Genomic DNA, 22,725 nt, shown 5'->3' on the forward strand with positions numbered 1-22,725 from the left:
ACAAGAGTAAGTTTCAGTCCACAGGTGTCAGTTTCAGTCCACAGGGTCAGTTTCAGTCCACAAGAGTAAGTTTCAGTCCACAAGAGTTAGTTTCAGTCCACAGGGTCAGTTTCAGTCCACAAGAGTAAGTTTCAGTCCACAGGTGTCAGTTTCAGTCCACAGGTGTCAGTTTCAGTCCACAAGAGTCAGTTTCAGTCCACAGGTGTCAGTTTCAGTCAAAAAGAGTAAGTTTCAGTCCACAGGGTCAGTTTCAGTCCACAAGAGTCAGTTTCAGTCCACAGGTTTCAGTTTCAGTCAAAAAGAGTAAATTTCAGTCCACAAGAGTCAGTTTCAGTTCACAGCTGTCAGTTTCAGTCCATAGGTGTCAGTTTCAGTCCACAGGGGTCAGTTTCAGTCCACAGGGGTCAGTTTCAGTCCACAGGGGTCAGTTTTCATTTCAAGGACTGCTGGATACAGTTTGGGTACGTTGGCCTGAAACATCATCACAGGGGTCAGTTTTATCTTGGACTTACTTGACTGCACTGAATACTAGGTGTGAGAACATGAACAGCACGGACTGCATTCAACATGCACACACACACACACACACACACACACACACACACAGGCACACTGAACACACACTTACAGAAAAAACAATCAAGAAAACAAGCATCACAGACAGGTGTGTTGTGAATGAAAAAAGTGAGAAGTGTGTGTGTGTGTGTGTGTGTGTGAGTGCACGCTCTTGTATGTGTGTGTGTGTGCTGTGCGTGCGTGCATGTGAGTGAGAGAGTGTGTGTGCGTGTGAACGTGCGACACCTTCAGCGCTGCCACAGAAGAGGCCCGTTCCTCATCCACCCAGGATGGAGCTCGGTTGTCTCCCTTTGTGTCAGCCACCAGCATGCCTGTGAAGGCCGCCCATTCCTGAAACCCACACGTCAGACTGTGTTGTACTCTACTAATACAGTATTGTATTGCAGTGTAGTAGATTGCAGTGCGTTGTGGTGTGTTGAAGTGCTTCGTACTGTACTGTACTGTACTGTACTGTACTGTACTGTACTGTACTGTACTGTGTTGTGTTGTGTTGTGTTGCATTACACTGCATTGCATTGTATCATTTTTTGTCACAAAAGATTTCGCTGTGCAAATTTTGTTTTGGGGGGCCAATGAAAATAGCCATGTACAGAAGAAGAAGAAGTAGAGAGGGAGAAGGAGGAGGAGGAGCAGCAGAAAAAAGAAGAAGAAGATGAAGAAGAAGAAGAGGTGGAGGAGGAGGAGAAGAAGAAGACAAAGAAGAAGAGGCAGAGGAGAAGAAGAAAGACAAAGAAGAAGGAGCGAGGGACGCACATTGTCACCAAAGAGGTCGGGCTTGATGCCGTGAGCCAGGTGCATGGCGAACATGAGGCGGTCGGCCTTGAAGAGAGAGCGACACACGTACTCGTACACCAGCTGCTGCAGCTTCTGCCCCAGGGTCTTGATGCGCATCTCTGTGCCACTCCCATCCTGAAACACCACGCACACACTGTCACTGGTCTGTGCCACTCCCATCCTGAAACACCATGCACACACTGTCACTGGTCTGTGCCACTCCCATCCTGAAACACCATGCACACACTGTCACTGGTCTGTGCCACTCCCATCCTGAAACACCATGCACACACTGTCACTGGTCTGTGCCACTCCCATCCTGAAACACCATGCACACACTGTCACTGGTCTGTGCCACTCCCATCCTGAAACACCATGCACACACTGTCACTGGTCTGTGCCACTCCCATCCTGAAACACCATGCACACACAGTCACTGGTCTGTGCCACTCCCATCCTGAAACACCATGCACACACTGTCACTGGTCTGTGTCACTCACATCCTGAAACACCATGCACACACTGTCACTGGTCTGTGCCACTCCCATCCTGAAACACGAAGCACACACTGTCACTGGTCTGTGTCACTCCCATCCTGAAACACCATGCACACACTGACACTGGTCTGTGTCACTCCCATCCTGAAACACCATGCACACACTGTCACTGGTCTGTGCCACTGCCAGCCTGAAACACCATGCACATACTGTCACTGGTCTGTGCCACTCCCAGCCTGAAACACCATGCACACACTGTCACTGGTCTGTGTCACTCCCATCCTGAAACACCATACACACAGTCACTGGTCTGTGTCACTCCCATCCTGAAACACCATGCACACACTGTCACTGGTCTGTGCCACTCCCATCCTGAAACACCATGCACATACTGTCACTGGTCTGTGCCACTCCCATCCTGAAACACCATGCACACACTGTCACTGGTCTGTGTCACTCCCATCCTGAAACACCTTGCACACACTGTCACTGGTCTGTGTCACTCCCATCCTGAAACACCATGCACACACTGTCACTGGTCTGTGCCACTCCCATCCTGAAACACGAAGCACACACTGTCACTGGTCTGTGTCACTCCCATCCTGAAACACCATGCACACACTGACACTGGTCTGTGTCACTCCCATCCTGAAACACCATGCACACACTGTCACTGGTCTGTGCCACTGCCAGCCTGAAACACCATGCACATACTGTCACTGGTCTGTGCCACTCCCAGCCTGAAACACCATGCACACACTGTCACTGGTCTGTGTCACTCCCATCCTGAAACACCATACACACAGTCACTGGTCTGTGTCACTCCCATCCTGAAACACCATGCACACACTGTCACTGGTCTGTGCCACTCCGATCCTGAAACACCATGCACATACTGTCACTGGTCTGTGCCACTCCCATCCTGAAACACCATGCACACACTGTCACTGGTCTGTGTCACTCCCATCCTGAAACACCATGCACACACTGTCACTGGTCTGTGCCACTCCCATCCTGAAACACCATGCACACACTGTCACTGGTCTGTGTCACTCCCATCCTGAAACACCATGCACACACTGTCACTGGTCTGTGCCACTCCCATCCTGAAACACTATGCACACACTGTCACTGGTCTGTGTCACTCCCATCCTGAAACACTATGCGCACACACTGTCACTGGTCTGTGCCACTCCCATCCTGAAACACCATGCACACACTGTCACTGGTCTGTGTCACTCCCATCCTGAAACACCATGCACACACTGTCACTGGTCTGTGCCACTCCCATCCTGAAACACCATGCACACACTGTCACTGGTCTGTGTCACTCCCATCCTGAAACACTATGCACACACTGTCACTGGTCTGTGTCACTCCCATCCTGAAACACTATGCACACACTGTCACTGGTCTGTGCCACTCCCATCCTGAAACACCATGCACACACTGTCACTGGTCTGTGCCACTCCCATCCTGAAACACCATGCACACACTGTCACTGGTCTGTGCCACTCCCATCCTGAAACACCATGCACACTGTCACTGGTCTGTGCCACTCCCATCCTGAAACACCATGCACACACTGTCACTGGTCTGTGCCACTCCCATCCTGAAACACCATGCACACACACAGTCACTGGTCCCCAAACCTAATACGGTTCATGGGGGCACTGCACTGCTGAACACATCACTAACTGTCTCCATTTCTGGCAGTTGTGGGATTGCTGCCACAAAGAAATCAAACGCTGATAAATATATTCTTCCAATAACATTTTAGTACAGTTTAGGAATCTGTAATTTATTTGTTAATTTCTTTTGTGTTTTTTTTTTTCTTGATGAGGAGCATAGGTTTTTTGTTTTGGTATACTGAATAAGGAATGTAACATATTTTGCACGGTGGAAGGATAGAAATAAAGAAAAAAAAAAGAAGATAAACAAACATAAATTAACATTCATTAGGGATGTGGTTGGTGGTCTCCACTCTGAAGGGGACGCTCACTCAGTCTGGTTCTACAACCAAGTGATTATTGTCATCAGTTGCATCCTGCACATGTTAAATCAGAACAGGGATTACCATGCACAACCAATGTGACTCAGCAGCAGTGCAGGGTCTCCCCTGGTGTGTGGCCTAACATTGATAGTTCCCTACGGACTTTGGGCATCGTGACTGCAGCAAATAAAACTGGGTGTGGCTGCCTATGGGGGACTCAAGCTGTGTGGCAGTAATGTAATGCCACTAATAAGATGCAAGTGATGGAGCAGCAAAAATTAAAAAAAGAACAAAAGAAATTATCAACAATTTACTGCTGAAAAATATTATAAGAAATATGCATAATTAATAAAATGCTGCTCACATGAAGAAAGTATGAATCTATTAAATCATAATTAAAAAAAAAAAAAAAGAAGAAAAAAAAAAGTGATTATAATATAAAACCACGAGATCTTCTAAACATCCTCTTTCTCATTCTGCATGGAAACTGACCTAAACCAGGCACACCAATAAACATACCTCCACTTTTGTTTTACTTGTTCGTTACTTGCTGACTTTCGCCTGATTCCATGGCTTGTAAAGCAGCCTAGGTACACACAGGACCACTGACCTGCTTGGCTTCCAGGGCGCGCTCAAAGAGCCGCAGGAAGGCGGCCAGACTGAAGCGGTACATGTTGTTGATCTTGGCCAGGTCGCAGATGACGAAGTAGAGGGAGCTGCCACTGGTGGCCAGGGGCAGGTAACTGTTGCGCTCTGCGTCCAGCGAGGCCTGCAGGCGCACGGACTCTGTGAGAGAGTCGGAGATGGTGATGCTGGAGGCCTTGGTCTTGTTCAGCGAGTCCAGCAGCTCCTTGTTCTCCAGGATGTTGCCCTTGGCGCTGGCCAGCTCCTGTAGCACAGTGCATCACATCACAACACATCCTGGCCAGCTCCTGTAGCACAGTGCATCACATCACATCACAACACATCCTGGCCAGCTCCTGTAGCACAGTGCATCACATCACATCACATCACATCACATCACAACACATCACATCACATCACAACACATCCTGGCCAGCTCCTGTAGCACAGTGCATCACATCACAACACATCACAACACATCCTGGCCAGCTCCTGTAGCACAGTGCATCACATCACAACACATCCTGGCCAATTCCTGTAGCACAGTGCATCACATCACAACACATCCTGGCCAGCTCCTGTAGCACAGTGCATCACATCACAACACATCACAACACATCACAACACATCACATCACAACACATCCTGGCCAGCTCCTGTAGCACAGTGCATCACATCACAACACATCACAACACATCCTGGCCAGCTCCTGTAGCACAGTGCATCACATCACATCACATCACAACACATCCTGGCCAATTCCTGTAGCACAGTGCATCACATCACAACACATCACAACACATCCTGGCCAGCTCCTGTAGCACAGTGCATCACATCACAACACATCACAACACATCCTGGCCAGCTCCTGTAGCACAGTGCATCACATCACATCACATCACAACACATCCTGGCCAATTCCTGTAGCACAGTGCATCACATCACAACACATCACAACACATCCTGGCCAGCTCCTGTAGCACAGTGCATCACATCACAACACATCACAACACATCCTGGCCAGCTCCTGTAGCACAGTGCATCACATCACAACACATCACAACACATCCTGGCCAATTCCTGTAGCACAGTGCATCACATCACATCATGTCACGTCATGTCAAGTCACATCTCATCACAACACAACACATCCTGGCCAGCTCCTGCAGCAAAGTGCAACGCAACACAACACAACACAACACAACACATCACAGCACAACTCATCACAACACACCACACCACACCACACCACACCGCATCACACCACATTACAACACACCACACCACACCACCCCACCCCACAACACCACACCACATCATAACACACCACATCATATCACATCACATCATATCACACCACACCACACCACATCACACCACACTACATCACATCACACCACATCATATCACACCACACACCACATCACACCACACCACACCACATCACACCACACCATACCACAACACACCACACCACACCACGTCCTGGCCAGCTCCTGCAGCACAGTGCAACACAACACAATATGGCCTGATGGTTCACAGTGATGGACTTTCAATGTGAGGGTCCCGTGTTCAAATCTCGGAAATGGGTGCCTGGTGAGTAAAGGGTGGGGATTTTTTTCCAATTTCCCAGGTCAACAGAAGTGCAGACTTGCTTAGTGCCTGAACTCCCTTCGTGTGTATATGCACACAGATAAAATATGCGTGTTAAAGATCCTGAAATTCATGTCAGCGTAAGGTGGGTCATGGGAACAAGAACATACCCAGCATGCACACTCCTGAAAACGGAGTATGGCTGCCTACATGGCAGAGTAAATGAACAAAACGGTCATACAAATAAAATGTTAAATGTCTGTATGAGCATATGTTTGCGTGACTGAAACCTGATTGAATGATACAGGAAACGAATGATGAGCGTGCAAAGGCAGCTGTCGGTTGGATCTACCAAAGACGGGCGTAATAGCCGAGTGGTTAAAGCGTTGGACTGTCAATCTGAGGGTCCCGGGTTCGAATCACGGTGACGGCGCCTGGTGGGTAAAGGGTGGAGATTTTTACGATCTCCCAGGTCAACATATGTGCAGACTTGCTAGTGCCTGAACCCCCTTCGTGTGTATATGCAAGCAGAGGATCAAATATGCACGTTAAAGATCCTGTAATCCATGTCAGCGTTCGGTGGGTTATGGAAACAAGAACGTACCCAGCATGCACACCCCTGAAAACGGAGTATGGCTGCCTACATGGCGGGGTAAAAAGCGGTCATACACGTAAAAGCTCACTCGTGTGCATACGAGTGAACGCAGAAGAAGAAGAAGGATCTACCGAAGTAGGCAGCCTGTTGTGCAAATGAATGTACTTGTAATGCGCTGAGAGCTTGGTCTTCGACCAAGGATAGGCGCTGTATAAGTATCTATATCATCATCATCATCCAACTGGAAATTAACTGTGCATCCGAAAGCTCCTAACTCACCCTACATAACAGCTCAGCCCATGCATCATACTATACAGTATGTTTGGGTCGGGGCATGGTTTTGACTGCTACTCTGTGTGTGTATGTGTGTGTGTGTGTGTGTGTGTGCGTGTGCGTGTGTGTGTGTGCATGCCCGCAAGTGAGCTGGATCAGTGGTGTCACATTCCTTGGCAGTAAGTGTATGAACATATTCCTTTCATTGTTTTATTATTTACAACATTTCACACATTCATTTTTTTTTTGTACACATGGAATGCTTTGAATTTTATTTGAGAAAACATGCTGAAAAAGATTTTTTATCATCTGTTAACCCAAGAGCTTGGACAAGAAAAACAGGTAATAATGGCTGTCCTTGGGTTTCAAGGAACAAGTGCCTGTAGCTATCTAAGCACACAGGAGTGACGTTGCAGGCCAAGACCCAGTTGCATTGCTTGGTTCTAACTTTTTGACAGTTACACGTGACTAAATGCCTACGTTGACTGAACTACGCCATTGGTCAGTTCTATAGTACACACAGTTAGTAGCGGGTTACGACCATACTAGGCTCTTCCGTCCGAGCAATGCAACTGGCTCCAGGACTGGATTTCCTGAGTCGTGAACACGAGAAAAGAAAAGAGACAGACAGTGAAAGTGGGAGCACCATAAAGTGTAGGTGAAGTTCCATACAGGCACATACCTCCAGCAGGGAGTCCTCCAGCTGAGCCAGCTGTATCTTGAGGTCCTCCTCCTGTTTGAGCAGGTCCGTCTTCCTGACCTCCAGCTCTGGCTTCTCATGCTGGATCGTGATGCCCAGCAGCTGACAACACACCACTCTTCATAGCAACAACAACAACAATACACCACTCTTCATAGCAACAACAACAACATATCACTCTTCATAGCAACAACAACAACAATACACCACTCTTCATAGCAACAACAACAACATATCACTCTTCATAGCAACAACAACAACAACACACCACTCTTCATAGCAACAACAACAACAATACACCACTCTTCATAGCAACAACAACAACATATCACTCTTCATAGCAACAACAACAACAACACACCACTCTTCATAGCAACAACAACACAGCAACACACCACTCTTTATAGCAACAACAACAATAACACAGCAAGGTCACCACTGTGTATATGTGTGTATGTGTGTGTGTGTGCGCGCATGTGAACATGTGTGTGTAAAGTGAACAGTGGCACCACGCCCCCACCTGCCCCGTCAGGCCGGCCCTGGTGGTGGTGAAGTTGACCTCGGTGATGATGGCGGCAGCGTCCGGGGGGATCTCTGGGTTGGGGTTTCTCGTGGTCATGAACAGCCGGAACTCCTCGTTGTAGTCGATGGTCTTCTCCCCGATCTGACACACGTAGCGAGGGCCTGCACACCATGCACCATCAACCGCATGTCATGGATGCTGCTTGCCGTTGACGACACAAGGGAGGTAACTTACCAAGGGAGGCTATTAGCCGCAGCTACTTTCGATTTTTCCACACAGGCGGACTAGTAGTTTGGACAGGACAGGAATCAAGACCCCTGACGGAGTCTGCACCAGGGTCTGTGAGGGTCATGGTAAAGTATGTGTAATTAAATGGCATTTCATTACTGGACTGCCATCATTTCCAGACTACAAGTTGCCCACGAGGTACTCAGTTCTGACCCCTGCAGCTTATCGGTTGACAGCGCCTTATCTGTGCGGAAAATACAAATACTGTTGGAACTCAAACACACCATGGACAAACTGGACACAACAAACGGACTACAGCTCACCTGTTTCTGGACTTGAAAAACTCCCACAACAGACATCACAACAGGTGACACACCACTTTCGCTTCCGTGCTAGTTGGCTGAACTGTCAGTCCTGATCTCTGACTGTCACAGTTAAGTGTCTCTCGTCAAACCACACATCATGCTGAAGACCAAGCGATGGATCAGTTTACCTCCCTCTCTTTTGTTTTAATATTGCCTACTTGATATTTTAAAATTGTATTAATATCATTATCATTTCTTTTCATGAGGAATTTGGCAACATGGATAAATGGAAAATTCTGTAGAAGCTTATGCTGTGCTGAATATTTGTTTATGAACTCGTCTGGTGGATGATGAAAATCTGTGTTGTACTGTGGATAAAATATCTTTCTTTTTATCTTTAAAAAAAAAAAAAAAAAAAATTCTTAATTGAAGCCTTTTTTTTAAAACACCAAATGTGTCCACAGTTATAAAGAATTCTTGTGTCTTGTTTCAGTTTCTGGAGGAAGATGGCAGGAGGTTAACAAGCTCATCTGCAAATACACAGTTTGTGAGGGTCTGGGTTCAAATCCTGCTTTCCCCCTTTCTCCCAAGTTTGACGAGAAAATTGAACTACGAGCTAAGTGTCTAGTCGTTCTGATGAGACAATAAACTGAGGTCCCATGTGCAGCACACACTTGGCGCACTGAAAAAAGAACCCATGGCAACAAGAGTGTTGTCCTTTAGCAACATTCTGTAGAAGCTATCCTCTCAGATAGGTGCACAAATATATAGGCCTGTACTCAAGGCCTGACTGAGCGTGTTGTGGTATGCTGCTTGTCAGGCATCTGTCTAGCAGATGTGGTGTGGAGTATATGGATTTGTTCAAGCACAGTGATGCCTCCTTGAGAAACTGAAACTGAAACTGTGCCTTTTATCTTGGATGGCAGACAGGAGTCAGTGGACACATTGCAGTGGTCCGTGTCATGGTCCTGGGCTGGGCTGCTAGAACCATCTTAGTGCTGCTAAGTTTGCTTGAAGCATTCAGAATTTCCCCCAGTCTACCTTAGTTCCATACACTTAGCAAACTCAGAGCTGCTGAGATAGGAGCCAAAGCGAAATTAAAATCCATGCAATGCAGAAATACCCCCACCCATCCATTATAAACCATGGATTTTAAGCATTGTGGGCCTGTTGTTTACACATCACAACACACACGTACACATACACAACCACTCACGCAAACACACACACACACACACACATGTGCACGCAAACACACACACACACACACACATGTGCACGCAAACATACACACACACACACACACACACACACACACTGTCTCTGAATGATTTGTTTCCCTTTATACCTTTCCCACTGCAGCATTTGCTTTGGTTCCAACATCAACAGTCAGATAGATATCATGTTGACTCATGTGACATGAGCAAACTAATAAATATTGCATTGATTCTTCTTATATGAGCAAATTGATACATATTGTACAAATCTGTATAACATGAGCAAATCAATACAAATTCTGTTGATTTGTGTGATATGAGCTTCCTGATACATACTGTGTTGATTCATGCAATGTGAGCAAATCGAAACACTTTTAGCTGATTCAGGTGATCTGAGCTGATCGATACATATCGTGTCAATTCGTGTGGTGTACACAAATGCTTCCACCACTAAAGCATAACAGTGTAAAGTGTCCAACACCACACAACAACAAGAGAACAGACCCTGGGCAGTGAGGTCTCCACGAAGCAGAGGGAACAGCACCGGCTCCACCCGATCCATCTCCTGAATGATCAGCGTCTTGCCAAACCTCACCGCCAGTTCCAGAGCCGTGCTGAAATTGGCATCCTGCACAATCGCCACAACAACTGCATGGGTGGTAGTCTCTCTCTCTCTCTCACTCTCTCTCACAAACACACATATGCACATACACACACACACATATATGCACACACAATACACACACATATATGCACACACACATACACACACACACACACTTACACATACACACACACTCACACATACACACACACACTCACACATACACACACACTCACACATACGCAAACACACACGCACCAACACAACCACACACACAGAGCTTGTAACAGTAAAAGCCTTTAACACCTCTAAAATTATCATTTTTTGGTCTTGTTTTTGTTGATTTTTTTGTTCTTGTTTTTTAGTGGTTGTGGGGGTGCGGTGAGGCTTAGGCGCTGGACTGTTGATACAGTGTTGACCAGTGATGAGGGTTCGAGTCCCTGTTTTTGAACGATGGTGTGTCCTTGGGGAAGGTAGTTCACGGCCATTTTCCTCACTGCACCCAGGTGTGTCTGGGCAGCTGACTGGTTGGGGAAGGTTCAAAGTGTCCCACCTTGCTATGCCGAGCTCTAGACAGGACACAGTGGATATGAATTCTCTGTTCTGTTCAACGCTGCTGACCTGCTGGTTGATGACCTCCAGGCGGTTGTTCTTCATGTGCACCTTCAGCCACTCTGTGGCGCGGGATGAGGGGTCCACCAGGAATGGCCGCTGAGAGCTCTGTCAGACAATCACAATGAAACACACATCTCTGTCAGCCAATCACAATGAAATACACAACTCTGTCAGCCAATCACAATGAAATACACAACTCTGTCAGCCAATCACAATCAAACACACATCTCTGTCAGCCAATCACAATGAAATACACAACTCTGTCAGCCAACCATAACAGCTTACACACCTCTGTCAGCCAATGACAACAGCACACACAACTCTGTCAGCCAATAACAACAGCACACACAACTCTGTCAGCCAATGACAACAGCACACACAACTCTGTCAGCCAATGACAACAGCACACACAACTCTGTCAGCAAATGACAACAGCTCACACAAATCTGTCAGCCAATGACAACAGCACACACAACTCTGTCAGCCAATCACAACAGCACACACAACTCTGTCAGCCAATCACAACAGCACACACAACTCTGTCAGCCAGTCACAACAACACACAACCCACATCAAACAAGCTGACAGCTCTGTCAGCCAATCAAAACAGCACACACAACTCTGTCAGCCAATCAAAACAGCACACACAACCCACAACAAACCATTGGAAAGAAAGCCATACTTAGAGGTACAGACAGGAGAAAACCTGTGCCGTGACACTGTGGTATATCTCTGGGTCACCAGCAACTGATGGTGGTTAGTTACAGAAGTCAATACTCAGGTATGAAACAAGATTTGGATTGTGTGTTATCTGCCTTCTTGTGAATGCAAATGTGTCCCTTATTTGTAATGTCACCCTTCCCCTTTTCCACCCTCCCTTTCTCTCTCTCTCCCTCTCTCTTTTTTCTTTCCCTATGTCTCTTTCTCTGTCTGTCCCTTTGTTTCTCTCTCTATGTCTGTCCCTCTGTCTCTCTCCGTCTCTATCTCCAATCTCTTTCTCCATCTCTCCCTAGGGGGGGAGATGTTCAACCTCAAACTATTCCAAAACAAACAAAAAAAAAAACCATGAAAAAAAAGGATGAAAGACTGCCAAGCGACAAAGAATGAAAACGAAGCTCATCTCAAAATTCACCACCACAGATAAACAAAAACAAACCAACCCAAACAACCCCCTGTCTGACCTGCAGAATGACCAGAGCATTCTCCATGGACAGCTCGTCCGACGGCAGACCCTCCCCTTTCCACGTCAGCTGCTCGCTCTCCGTGCTGAGGAAGCGGCGGAGGTCAAAGTGCGCGATGCCGATGGCCTCCATCCAGGCCTTCATGTGCTGGCGGCGCAGGTCCTCGGGGGCGCTGGGCAGGTAGGTGATGAAGGCCGAAGCCAGCAGCGCTCGCAGGGGCAGCTCCTTCAGCTCTCGCGACAGCTCCCCAACCTGGCAGATTTCAGCGCCACTTTCTCAAGGGGGCGTCACAGTGTTTGGACATTTACTATGTATGCTACACCCCATCTGCTCGGCATGTGCCTGACCTGAGCAGCATGGTTCAACACGGTTAGTGGTAACTTGTCCACCTATAAAGCGGGATAATCTGAGTGTACAGGACCAAATCATACACTTGCCAGTGTCTTCTCCCTTCTCCACTAGACCTTGAGCGGTGGTCCTGATGAGAGTCATTCGGATGAAACAATAGGTCCTCTGTGCAGCACGTGCTCAGTGCACTTCAAAAATCCATAGCAACGAAAGTGTTATCAAAATTATGAAAAAAAAAAGAAAAAACTACACTGGCAGGCAGAAGAAAAAGGTGGCACTGCACAACAGTGATTCACTCTCCCCTGGGGAGAGCAGTGTGAATTTCAAACAATACAATACAATACAGTGCAACACAATACAATACAATGCAATGCAATACACAAATTACAATGCAATTCAATACAATATAATGAAACAAGCATTTATTTTTTACACATTGCAACATAAAATGATATGATATGATATCAGTACTTAAATACAATACAATGCCATACAATAAGATGCCATACAATACAATACAAAACAATACAATATATTACAATATAACAACACAAATACCATATCATACAACACAACACAAAACACCATACAATACAATGCAACACAACACAATACATACAATACAATGCAACACAACACAACGCAACGCAACACAACACCACACCACAGCACAGCACAGCACAGCAACACACAACACGACATGACACAGCACAGCACAACACAACACACCACAAGACACCACATTACACAGCACAGCACAGCACAGCATAACGGCACACAACACAGCACAGTACAGCACAGCACAACAGTATCAGTATCAGTATCAGTAGCTCAAGGAAGCATCACTGCGTTCGGTCAAATCAATACACGCTATACCACATCTGCCAAGCAGATGCCTGACCAGCAGCGTAACCCAACGCCACACCACACAACACAACACCACATACCATACAACACAACACAACACCATACAAAACACCACAACACCACACAACAACATACCATGCAACACAACATCATACAACACAACACCACACAAAAACATACCATACAACACAACAACATACCATACAACACAACACCATACAACATAACACCACACAACAACATACCATACAACACAACACAACATCACACAACAACATACCATACAACACAACATGACACAACACAGCACAGGGCACCTGTTCATTCCAGCGCTGGTGCTCGCCGTCCAGCTTGGAGACCAGAGTCTCCGCCGCCTCGATGGTCTCGTTTTCCTTGTCCAGCTTGATCTTCAGCTCCGCCGCCTCCTTGGTCAGGTTCTCAAAGCGCTGCTTCAGTGCTGCCACCTTGCGGTCCACTTCGCTCAGTGCCTGGCCCAGTCTTGCCATGCGAGCCTCTGCCTTCTCCAGGTTTCTGAGGAATTAACGTATATATCAAACCCTCAGAGATGGATTAATTCCTAATCAATGCCATTGCCAACCATCGTTATTCAGATTTACTCTTCCAGTGTCAAACCAAGAATGAATATCTGACAAAAAGGCTAGCAGTATTTGTGCATAAAAGCATTAGACTAACGACGAATCTGTATTGACAATATGAAGCGAACAGAATAGTATCTAACAAGTTTTCAGTTTGTGCATTTTCTCACCACCATTGTAATGGTCCAGAGGCCTCTACAATAAACCATTCAAGTTCTTGGGGCACAAGGAACAAGACCAATGAATAAAACTGGTTTATTGTCCATACACAAGTACAGAAATTCAATGTGTGCAGAGATTCCCTGTGTACAGAAGTTCACATGTGCAAATAAAATAAGATACAATAAAATACAAGTAAGCTAGAACTGGGTATGTACAATACAATATAATATCTCTCACACACACACACACACACACACACACACACACACACACACACACACACACACACACACACACACACACACACACATGTACACAGACTTACTTTCTCAGTTCATTCTGCTCCTTTTCCAGGGGTTCAATTTTCTCCAGCACATATGAATACTTGATGTTGGCCTTCACCCATGTTGCCAGGGGCTCGGCCACCTGGGAGGCTCGTTTGGCGTTCTGCAACATTTGTCTCCCTTTTAGAACGAACAGAACAGAACATAATAGAAGAGAAGAGAAGAGAAGAGAATAAAACAGAACAGAATAGAATAGAACAGATCTCCATTTCCAAGGGTACCAGGGTCACAAGGGATACTGGGGGGACAGTACTTCAAGGGTGCAAATGTGAATGTTAAATCATGCAAATACAGTCAAAGGTAGTGGTGCTTTTTTTTTTTCATCATTTACTTGTCATGAATATTTTGTCATGTACATTTTCCTTGTCATGAATGTTCTACTTGTCATGAATGTTCTACTGGACATGGGAGGCCCACACCACTGACCTTGGAGTCAAAGGAAGCAGCGTTTTTCTTCAGCAGGTCCTCCACTCCCTTCCTGATGTCCACGGGGATGTTGCGGGCGTCAAAGGTCTGGATCTCCTCCTTCACGCCTCTCTTGGCCAGGAAACTGGGAAAGCACAGCCACAGGTTGAAAAACAACAACTGAATACGGCACAAAGGCAGGAACTGTACTGTTCAGTGAATGCAAAATTTTGACCATATTCAGTTTTAGATAATGCTCAGAGGTGTGGCCCTGTTGTGGTGGGAAATGGAGGATGTGTTACAAATCTGCCAGTGTATCAAAAAGTTTCAGTTTCAGTTTTAGTTGACCTTCTTCTTCGTTCGTGGGCTGCAGCTCCCACGTTCACTTGTATGTACACGAGTGGGCTTTTACGTGTATGACCATTTTTACCCCACCATGTAGGCAGCCATCCTCCGATTTGGGGGGTACCATTTTAGTTGATCAAGGAGGCGTCATTGCATTCCGACAAATCTATATACACTTCACCACATCTGCTAGGCAGATGCCTGACCAGCAGCATAACCCAACATGCTTAGTTAGGTCTTGAGTGCATGCATATATGTTTTTGTACCTATCAGAGCAGGACAACACTCTTGTTGCCATGGGTTCTTTTTCAGTGTGCCAAGAACGTGCTGCACACAGGACCTTGGTTTATCATCTCATCCAAATGACTAGAAGCTCAGTTTGATTTTCAGACAGCCAGAACTCCCCCTTGGAACACCAGAAGAATCTGACAGTCACACAGCCAGCCAGGATCCCACCCTTCTAACAAGGAAACCTCCACAGCACCAAGACCCCAGTCCCAGAACACTTGAACGTAAGGATGCAATCCAACAGGTCATTGAACACCACTTTGCTGCACCACTTGTCCGGGCAAAAAAATGTATTTCCTTCATAACTTTATGATCTGACACAGGAATGCATTTTTCTTCCCTTCAAAATACCCTCAGAACTTTTCAACCACACAAGCTTTCCTCTGTTGTTCCACTTTCAGACCAAACATGCTGTCCTCTGTTGTTCCACTTTCAGACCAAACATGCTGTCCTCTGTTGTTCCACTTTCAGACCAAACATGCTTTCCTCTGTTGTTCCACTTTCAGACCAAACATGCTGTCCTCTATTCCACTTTCAGACCAAACAGGCTGTCCTGTTCCACTTTCAGACCAAACAGGCTGTCCTCTGCTGTTCCACTTTCAGACCAAACATGCTGTCCTCTGTTGTTCCACTTTCAGACCAAACATGCTGTCCTCTGTTGTTCCACTTTCAGACCAAACAGGCTGTCCTGTTCCACTTTCAGACCAAACAGGCTGTCCTCTGTTGTTCCACTTTCAGACCAAACATGCTGTCCTCTGTTGTTCCACTTTCAGACCAAACATGCTGTCCTCTGTTGTTCCACTTTCAGACCAAACAGGCTGTCCTCTGTTCTACATTGAAGCCCTGGTTCCCAGGTTCTAGCACTGACCTCTTCATGTTGACCCAGGAGGTGTCAAAGATACCCATCAGCCTCAGCACAGCCTCCATGATGTCGCGGATGATGTCGGGCGGGGCACGCAGGGCCCTGATCTCAGAGAGGGACTCGGGTTTGATTCCGCCCACAGCCCTGCGCGCCTCCTGTACGAGGGGCTCCACCTCAGCCAGCTCCAGGTCAATGGCCCCCTTCCTCTTCTCCAGGAACCGGTTCTCCTCCGCTGCCTGCTTCTTCAGCTCCTCCATCTCCAGCTTCTGCTCACTGGCGTTCTGACCACACACACACACACAGCTGGTGTTAACTTCTGCTCACTGGCGTTCTGACCACACACACACACACAGCTGGTGTTAACTTCTGCTCACTGGCATTCTGACCACACACACACACACACACAGCTGGTGTTAACTTCTGCTCACTGGCGTTCTGACCACACACACACACACAGCTGGTGTTAACTTCTGCTCACTGGTGTTCTGACCACACACACACACACACACAGCTGGTGTTAACTTCTGCTCACTGGCGTTCTGACCACACACACAGCTGGTGTTAACTTCTGCTCACTGGCGTTCTGACCACACACACACACACACACACACACACACACACAGCTGGTGTTAACTTCTGCTCACTGGCGTTCTGACCACACACACACACACACACACACACACACACACAGAGCTGGTGTTAACTTCTGCTCACTGGCGTTCTGACCACACACACACACACAGCTGGTGTTAACTTCTGCTCACTTGCATTTTGACCACACACACACACACAGCTGGTGTTAACTTCTGCTCACTTGCATTTTGACCACACACACACACACACACACACACACACACACACACACACACACACACACACACACACACACACACACACACACAGCTGGAGTTAACTTCTGCTCACTGGCGTTCTGACCACACACACACACACACACAGCTGGTGTTAATTTCTGATCACTGGCGTTCTGAGCCCCCCCACCGATTAACTTCTGCTCACTCACTTGTGTTGTGACCACATACACACACAGCTGGTGTTAAGCACTGTCTGATGGTAATGGTGTTAGTGAAACATTAATTCATAACAATAACTATACCAGTAATAATCCAATTTCTACAGCACTTTTCAAATGTAAAAACATGCTCAAATACACTGTACAATGTAAAAACTGAAAGGTAAAACGTGCATTTAAATATTAGAATTAAAATGTTGCTCCACAACCCTGCACAGACATCCATTAAAACTCTAAAGGGTTCTTAAATACACAAAAATCAACATACACAACACTCATATCACACATCATAATAACTAAATAATGCACATTTCAAACCACAATACTTAACACTAATACCACAGTACTCAAAAGCATATCACAATCCTTAAAAACCAATCCCAGTACTTAAAACCGAACACATACATCAAAATTTCCAAAATAACAGACATAAAAAAAAATTCACAATAATGAAAATCAAACTCCCATCCCCACTACCCAAACAACACCTCAACAACATACACAGAATACCCAAATCTAATCACTATACCTAAATCAATCCCTATACTTAAAACTAGTCACACACATCACAATGCCCAAATAGTGCACAGTAACCAACATCACAATACTTAATAAAAAAAACTAATCATTTCTCCCTTCCACAAAACACCTTCAGCAACATACCCGGAAAAACAGAAACCAATCATTTTCCCATTCCACAAAACAACCTCAGCAACATACCCAGAAAAACAGAAACCAATCATTTTCCCCTTCCGCAAAACACCTTCAGCAACATACCCAGAAAAACAGAAACCAATCATTTCCTTCTTCCACAAAACACCTTCAGCAACACACCCAGAAAAACAGAAAGTAATCGTTTCCCCTTCCACAAAACTTCAGCAACATACCCAGAAAAACATAAACATTTAACACTGGTCAAGGTGGTGGTTAAACATCACTTCATCTCACATCAGATGACATGGCAGTTCACATGGATCATATTCATATTGCCAAACCAGTCAAATTTTACAATCAACATTCTCAATATGATTGAACAGATCAAAAGCACTGTATATAACTCAGAACAGTTTGTTTAATACTTGCTGAGGAGTAAAACACAGCTTTCTAGCTATTTTCATAAACAAAACTTGCCAGAAATTTTTTTTTAAATGCTGTAACTGCACCAATACTTCAACAGTAAGCTGCCCAGAAGTTTATCAAGAGTCGTGTCTCTTCCCTACTTGTTTACACCCAGTTGGAAGGTAAAACATAACAAAACAAAACAGTTTGATGAATCAGGAATCGAAGTCTGGACACTGTGGGCGTAGACAAGACAATATGCCCATGGGGGCCAGAGCATGCAGGTTGGAATGGGTTAAACACTTTCCATGTCCCCCCCCCCTACCACCACCCACCCCCATGACACTAACAAAGACAAAAACACCCCACTTTCGGCTGTACCTGCATGCTGGTGGTGATTTCAGACAAGGCGGCGTCAGCCTCTGTCTGCTTTTCTGCCAGAATGACACTCTGCTCTCCTGCCTTGCGCTTCAGCTCGTCCACAATCATCTTGGCATCGTCCAGCTTGGACACGCCCGCCTGCACACACCACGCCCACTTAGCTGCTCAGTCTGTTTCAGTTTCAGTTTCAAGGAGGTGTCAGAGCGTGTGGACAGACCCATATATGCTACATCACATCAGATGAAAAAAAGGAACAAATGCCTGACCTTCCCATAAACCCAGCGTGCTGATGAGGCCTTGAAAGTTTGTGTAGAACATTCACATAAAAATGAAATAAAATGATGACAGAATAAGCATTGAAGTATAATACTTATTTGTGCCTGCTTGTTTGTGTGAGCGCATCTGCACGCTTGTGTGTGTGAATGTGAGGGTGTGCGTGGGTTTGTTGGCGTTTCCCATTTTTGTTGTTATCATTTCACGTTTGGCTGGTAAATCAACACTGACAAAACACTGTCATCACAACATACAATGTGTGATACAGAATTTACAGAAAGGCAGTGGATTTTTGTTTGCATGTGAGTGGAGGGTTCTGAGAGTGATTGTGAGGGCGAGTGAGTGTGTGAGTAAGTGTGTGTGAGTGAGTGTGTGTGTGTGTGTATGTGTGTGTGTGTGTGTATGTGTGTGTGTGTGTGTGTGTGTGTTTGCGTGCATGCATGTGTGAATGCTTGTATGTTTGTGCATGCATGTGTATGTGTGTGTGTGTGTGTGTGTGTGTGTGTGTGTTGCATGCATGCATGTGCGTCTGTACATGAATATATGCTTGTGCATGTATGTGTGTGTGTGTGTGTATGTGCGCATGCATGAACACATGTATGTTTGTGCATGTGTGTGTAAGCAGGAGAGAGAGAGAGAGAGACCTGCAAGTGGCGCTGCTTCTCTTCAATGCTGGACTTCTTGGTGCCGTACACATTCTGGTAGGTGCGAACGAAGGTGAGGTAGCGGAGGGGCGTGGCGCTGGTGGGGCCCATGGACTCGTGGATGTGCAGGAAGCTTTTCAGCAGCTCCTCCCCTCCGGACAGCCGACGCTGCTTGCCTGGCGACTCTCCGATCGACATGCCTGCCTCTTTCGACGGCCGCGTCAACAGTTGGAATGGAACCTGGAACACACAAACACACAGTATGGAGGGTTTGCAGGCCCACTTTTGTCTGACTTTCCTGGAGATTCCCCCTTTTTCTTTATAGCAAAAGCCGTGTGAGCATGTGTGGCGTCTCCATTTCCTGTTTTTTCACCAAAAGGCTAAAATTTCGTCGTGAAAAATTGTGTCTTGACGAAAAGATTTTGAACAATTTCGGAGACTATTTTTGCAAGTTTACAATATATATCTAGTTCTATAATCACACCCATTATTTACTTTAGTCTTCTATGTTTTGTTTGAGCGGGTTTCTCATCACATATCTGCCGTTACGCACTTGAACTGATCCATGTATAAACTCTGCCGAAAAGCTGTCCGAACAAAGGCAAACTCAGAAAGGTGAGTTACTGTGGTGGGCTGCCAATGACGTCATATGACCTACTTCTTGCTCTGCAAGCAATGAAAGGTCCCCCACAAAAGCGGGCCTGCAAACCCTCCCTATTGTTTCTATCCTTTCTGCAGTTTCAGTTTCTCAAGGAGGTGTCATGCGTTCAGACAAATCCATACATGCTACACCACACCCATTAGGCAGATGCCTGACCAGCAGCATAATCCAACACACTTAGTCATGCCTTGTGAGCATCTAGACATACATACAGATACATATATATATATTTGTGTACCTATCAGGGGATTTCTTTGACAGACTTTTGCCAGAGGGACAACTCTTTTGTTGCCATGGGTTCTTTTTCAGTGCGCCAAGTGCGTGTTTCATATGGGACCTCAGTTTATTGTCTCACCCGAATGACTAGATGCTCAGACAGTGGGAATCAAACCCCCCTGTGACACTGTACAGGCAGATGAGTGTCACTGTTCTCCTCTGGGCAGGCTAAGTTAAAAGGTTCTTTTCTTTTCTTCTTCGTACTGCCTGTTGTGTCCTCTGGCGTGCAGGGCAGCAACATGGTCAAAAGGTTAAAGGTCCTACTGCCTTCAGGGTACTGAGTTCACATCCACTGTGTCCAGTGCTCAGCACTGGAAGGCAGGGCCTGGTCCTCTCTTTCCGCTGTAAATACGTTATGTGCATACATGCTTCTATGTGTGTGTGTGTGTGTGTGTGTATGTGTGTGTGAATATATGTGCGCACATGCATGCATATGTGTGTGTATGCATGCATGTGTACATGAGTGCATGCATGTATCCATATGTGCATGTGTAAGCATGTTTGTCTTTCTGCCAAGTGATGTTTGACAGAACAACATAAAGAAGAAGGCCGTTTTTGTTTGTTTGTTTTTTTTTCCTCATGTTCAGAAATACCCTTGCAAACTGTCACCATGCTATACATGTATTGAAATGACCAAATATGACATAAGTAGTATTTTCACTGAATCAATGTAGCACTTAACATGAAAATGTTATGGTGATGATGTTGAAGAGAAAATACAACCTTCTATGCAAGGAAGAAACAAAGAAGAATGAACAAACAAAAAAAAAAAAAAAAAAAGAGCAAAAGAAGGCTGTAGGACAGCAGGCTTGGGTGTTTCTGCTGGCACAGCTGCTGACCTTGACCATGCTGTCCCTGCTCCAGCCCTGCATCCACTCCACGGTGCACTGTTTGTAGAGGGCGGGGTTCGACTCACAGTTGAGGGTGAAGCTGGTGTTGGAGAAGTCCATGATGAGGACGATGTGCAGGTTGGACATCACACCTGTTGGGGGACACACAGTGTGCAGTCCTTTTCAGTCCTTTCTCTATTTATAGACATCACACCTGTTGGGGGACGAACAGTGTGCAGTCCTTTTCAGTCCTTTCTCTATTTATAGACATCACACCTGTTGGGGGACGAACAGTGTGCAGTCCTTTTCAGTCCTTTCTCTATTTACTATTTGTAGACATCACACCTGTTGGGGGACACACAGTGTGCAGTCCTTTTCAGTCCTTTATCTATTTATAGACATCACACCTGTTGGGGGACACACAGTGTGCAGTCCTTTTCAGTCCTTTATCTATTTATAGACATCACACCTGTTGGGGGACACACAGTGTGCAGTCCTTTTCAGTCCTTTATCTATTTATAGACATCACACCTGTTGGGGGACACACAGTGTGCAGTCCTTTTCAGTCCTTTCTCTATTTATAGACATCACACCTGTGGGGGACACACAGTGTGCAGTCCTTTTCAGTCCTTTATCTATTTATAGACATCACGCCTGTGGGGGACGAACAGTGTGCAGTCCTATTCAGTCCTTTCTCTATTATAGACATCACACCTGTTGGAGACACACACACAGTGTGCAGTCCTTTTCAGTCCTTTATCTATTTATAGACATCACACCTGTTGGGGGACACACAGTATGCAGTCCTTTTCAGTCCTTTCTCTATTTATAGACATCACACCTGTTGGAGACACACACACAGTGTGCAGTCCTTTTCAGTCCTTTCTCTATTTATAGTCTCTTCTTCTAAACATGGTGATATCATACTAAAAATTAATGGTATTTTTGTTATCATCTTTATCATTATCATTATTACTGTCATTATTATGCCCGTTTCTATCATCATCATCCTTATTTTTATTATCTTTAATTGGAAATCATCATTTCTAAAAATCA

The 22,725-nt window shown here is 45.8% G+C and overlaps 1 protein-coding gene across 1 annotated transcript in view; it reads right to left on the reverse strand.

The window, feature by feature from the left end:
- The window catches only part of LOC143298483 (cytoplasmic dynein 2 heavy chain 1-like), a 129,981-nt gene that overhangs the window by 23,689 nt on the left and 83,567 nt on the right, over nt 1–22,725 (reverse strand). The window contains 15 exon segments of the mRNA XM_076611294.1: nt 802–906; nt 1,330–1,485; nt 4,451–4,729; nt 7,608–7,727; nt 8,146–8,309; nt 10,403–10,526; nt 11,124–11,222; nt 12,299–12,550; nt 13,831–14,044; nt 14,597–14,718; nt 15,042–15,165; nt 16,522–16,796; nt 18,986–19,123; nt 19,903–20,142; nt 21,679–21,821. Coding sequence (XP_076467409.1) covers nt 802–906; nt 1,330–1,485; nt 4,451–4,729; nt 7,608–7,727; nt 8,146–8,309; nt 10,403–10,526; nt 11,124–11,222; nt 12,299–12,550; nt 13,831–14,044; nt 14,597–14,718; nt 15,042–15,165; nt 16,522–16,796; nt 18,986–19,123; nt 19,903–20,142; nt 21,679–21,821 — 2,555 coding nt within the window.

Source organism: Babylonia areolata, chromosome 24 (assembly GCF_041734735.1).
Source record: "Babylonia areolata isolate BAREFJ2019XMU chromosome 24, ASM4173473v1, whole genome shotgun sequence".
Classification (NCBI taxonomy): Eukaryota; Metazoa; Mollusca; class Gastropoda; order Neogastropoda; family Buccinidae; genus Babylonia; species Babylonia areolata.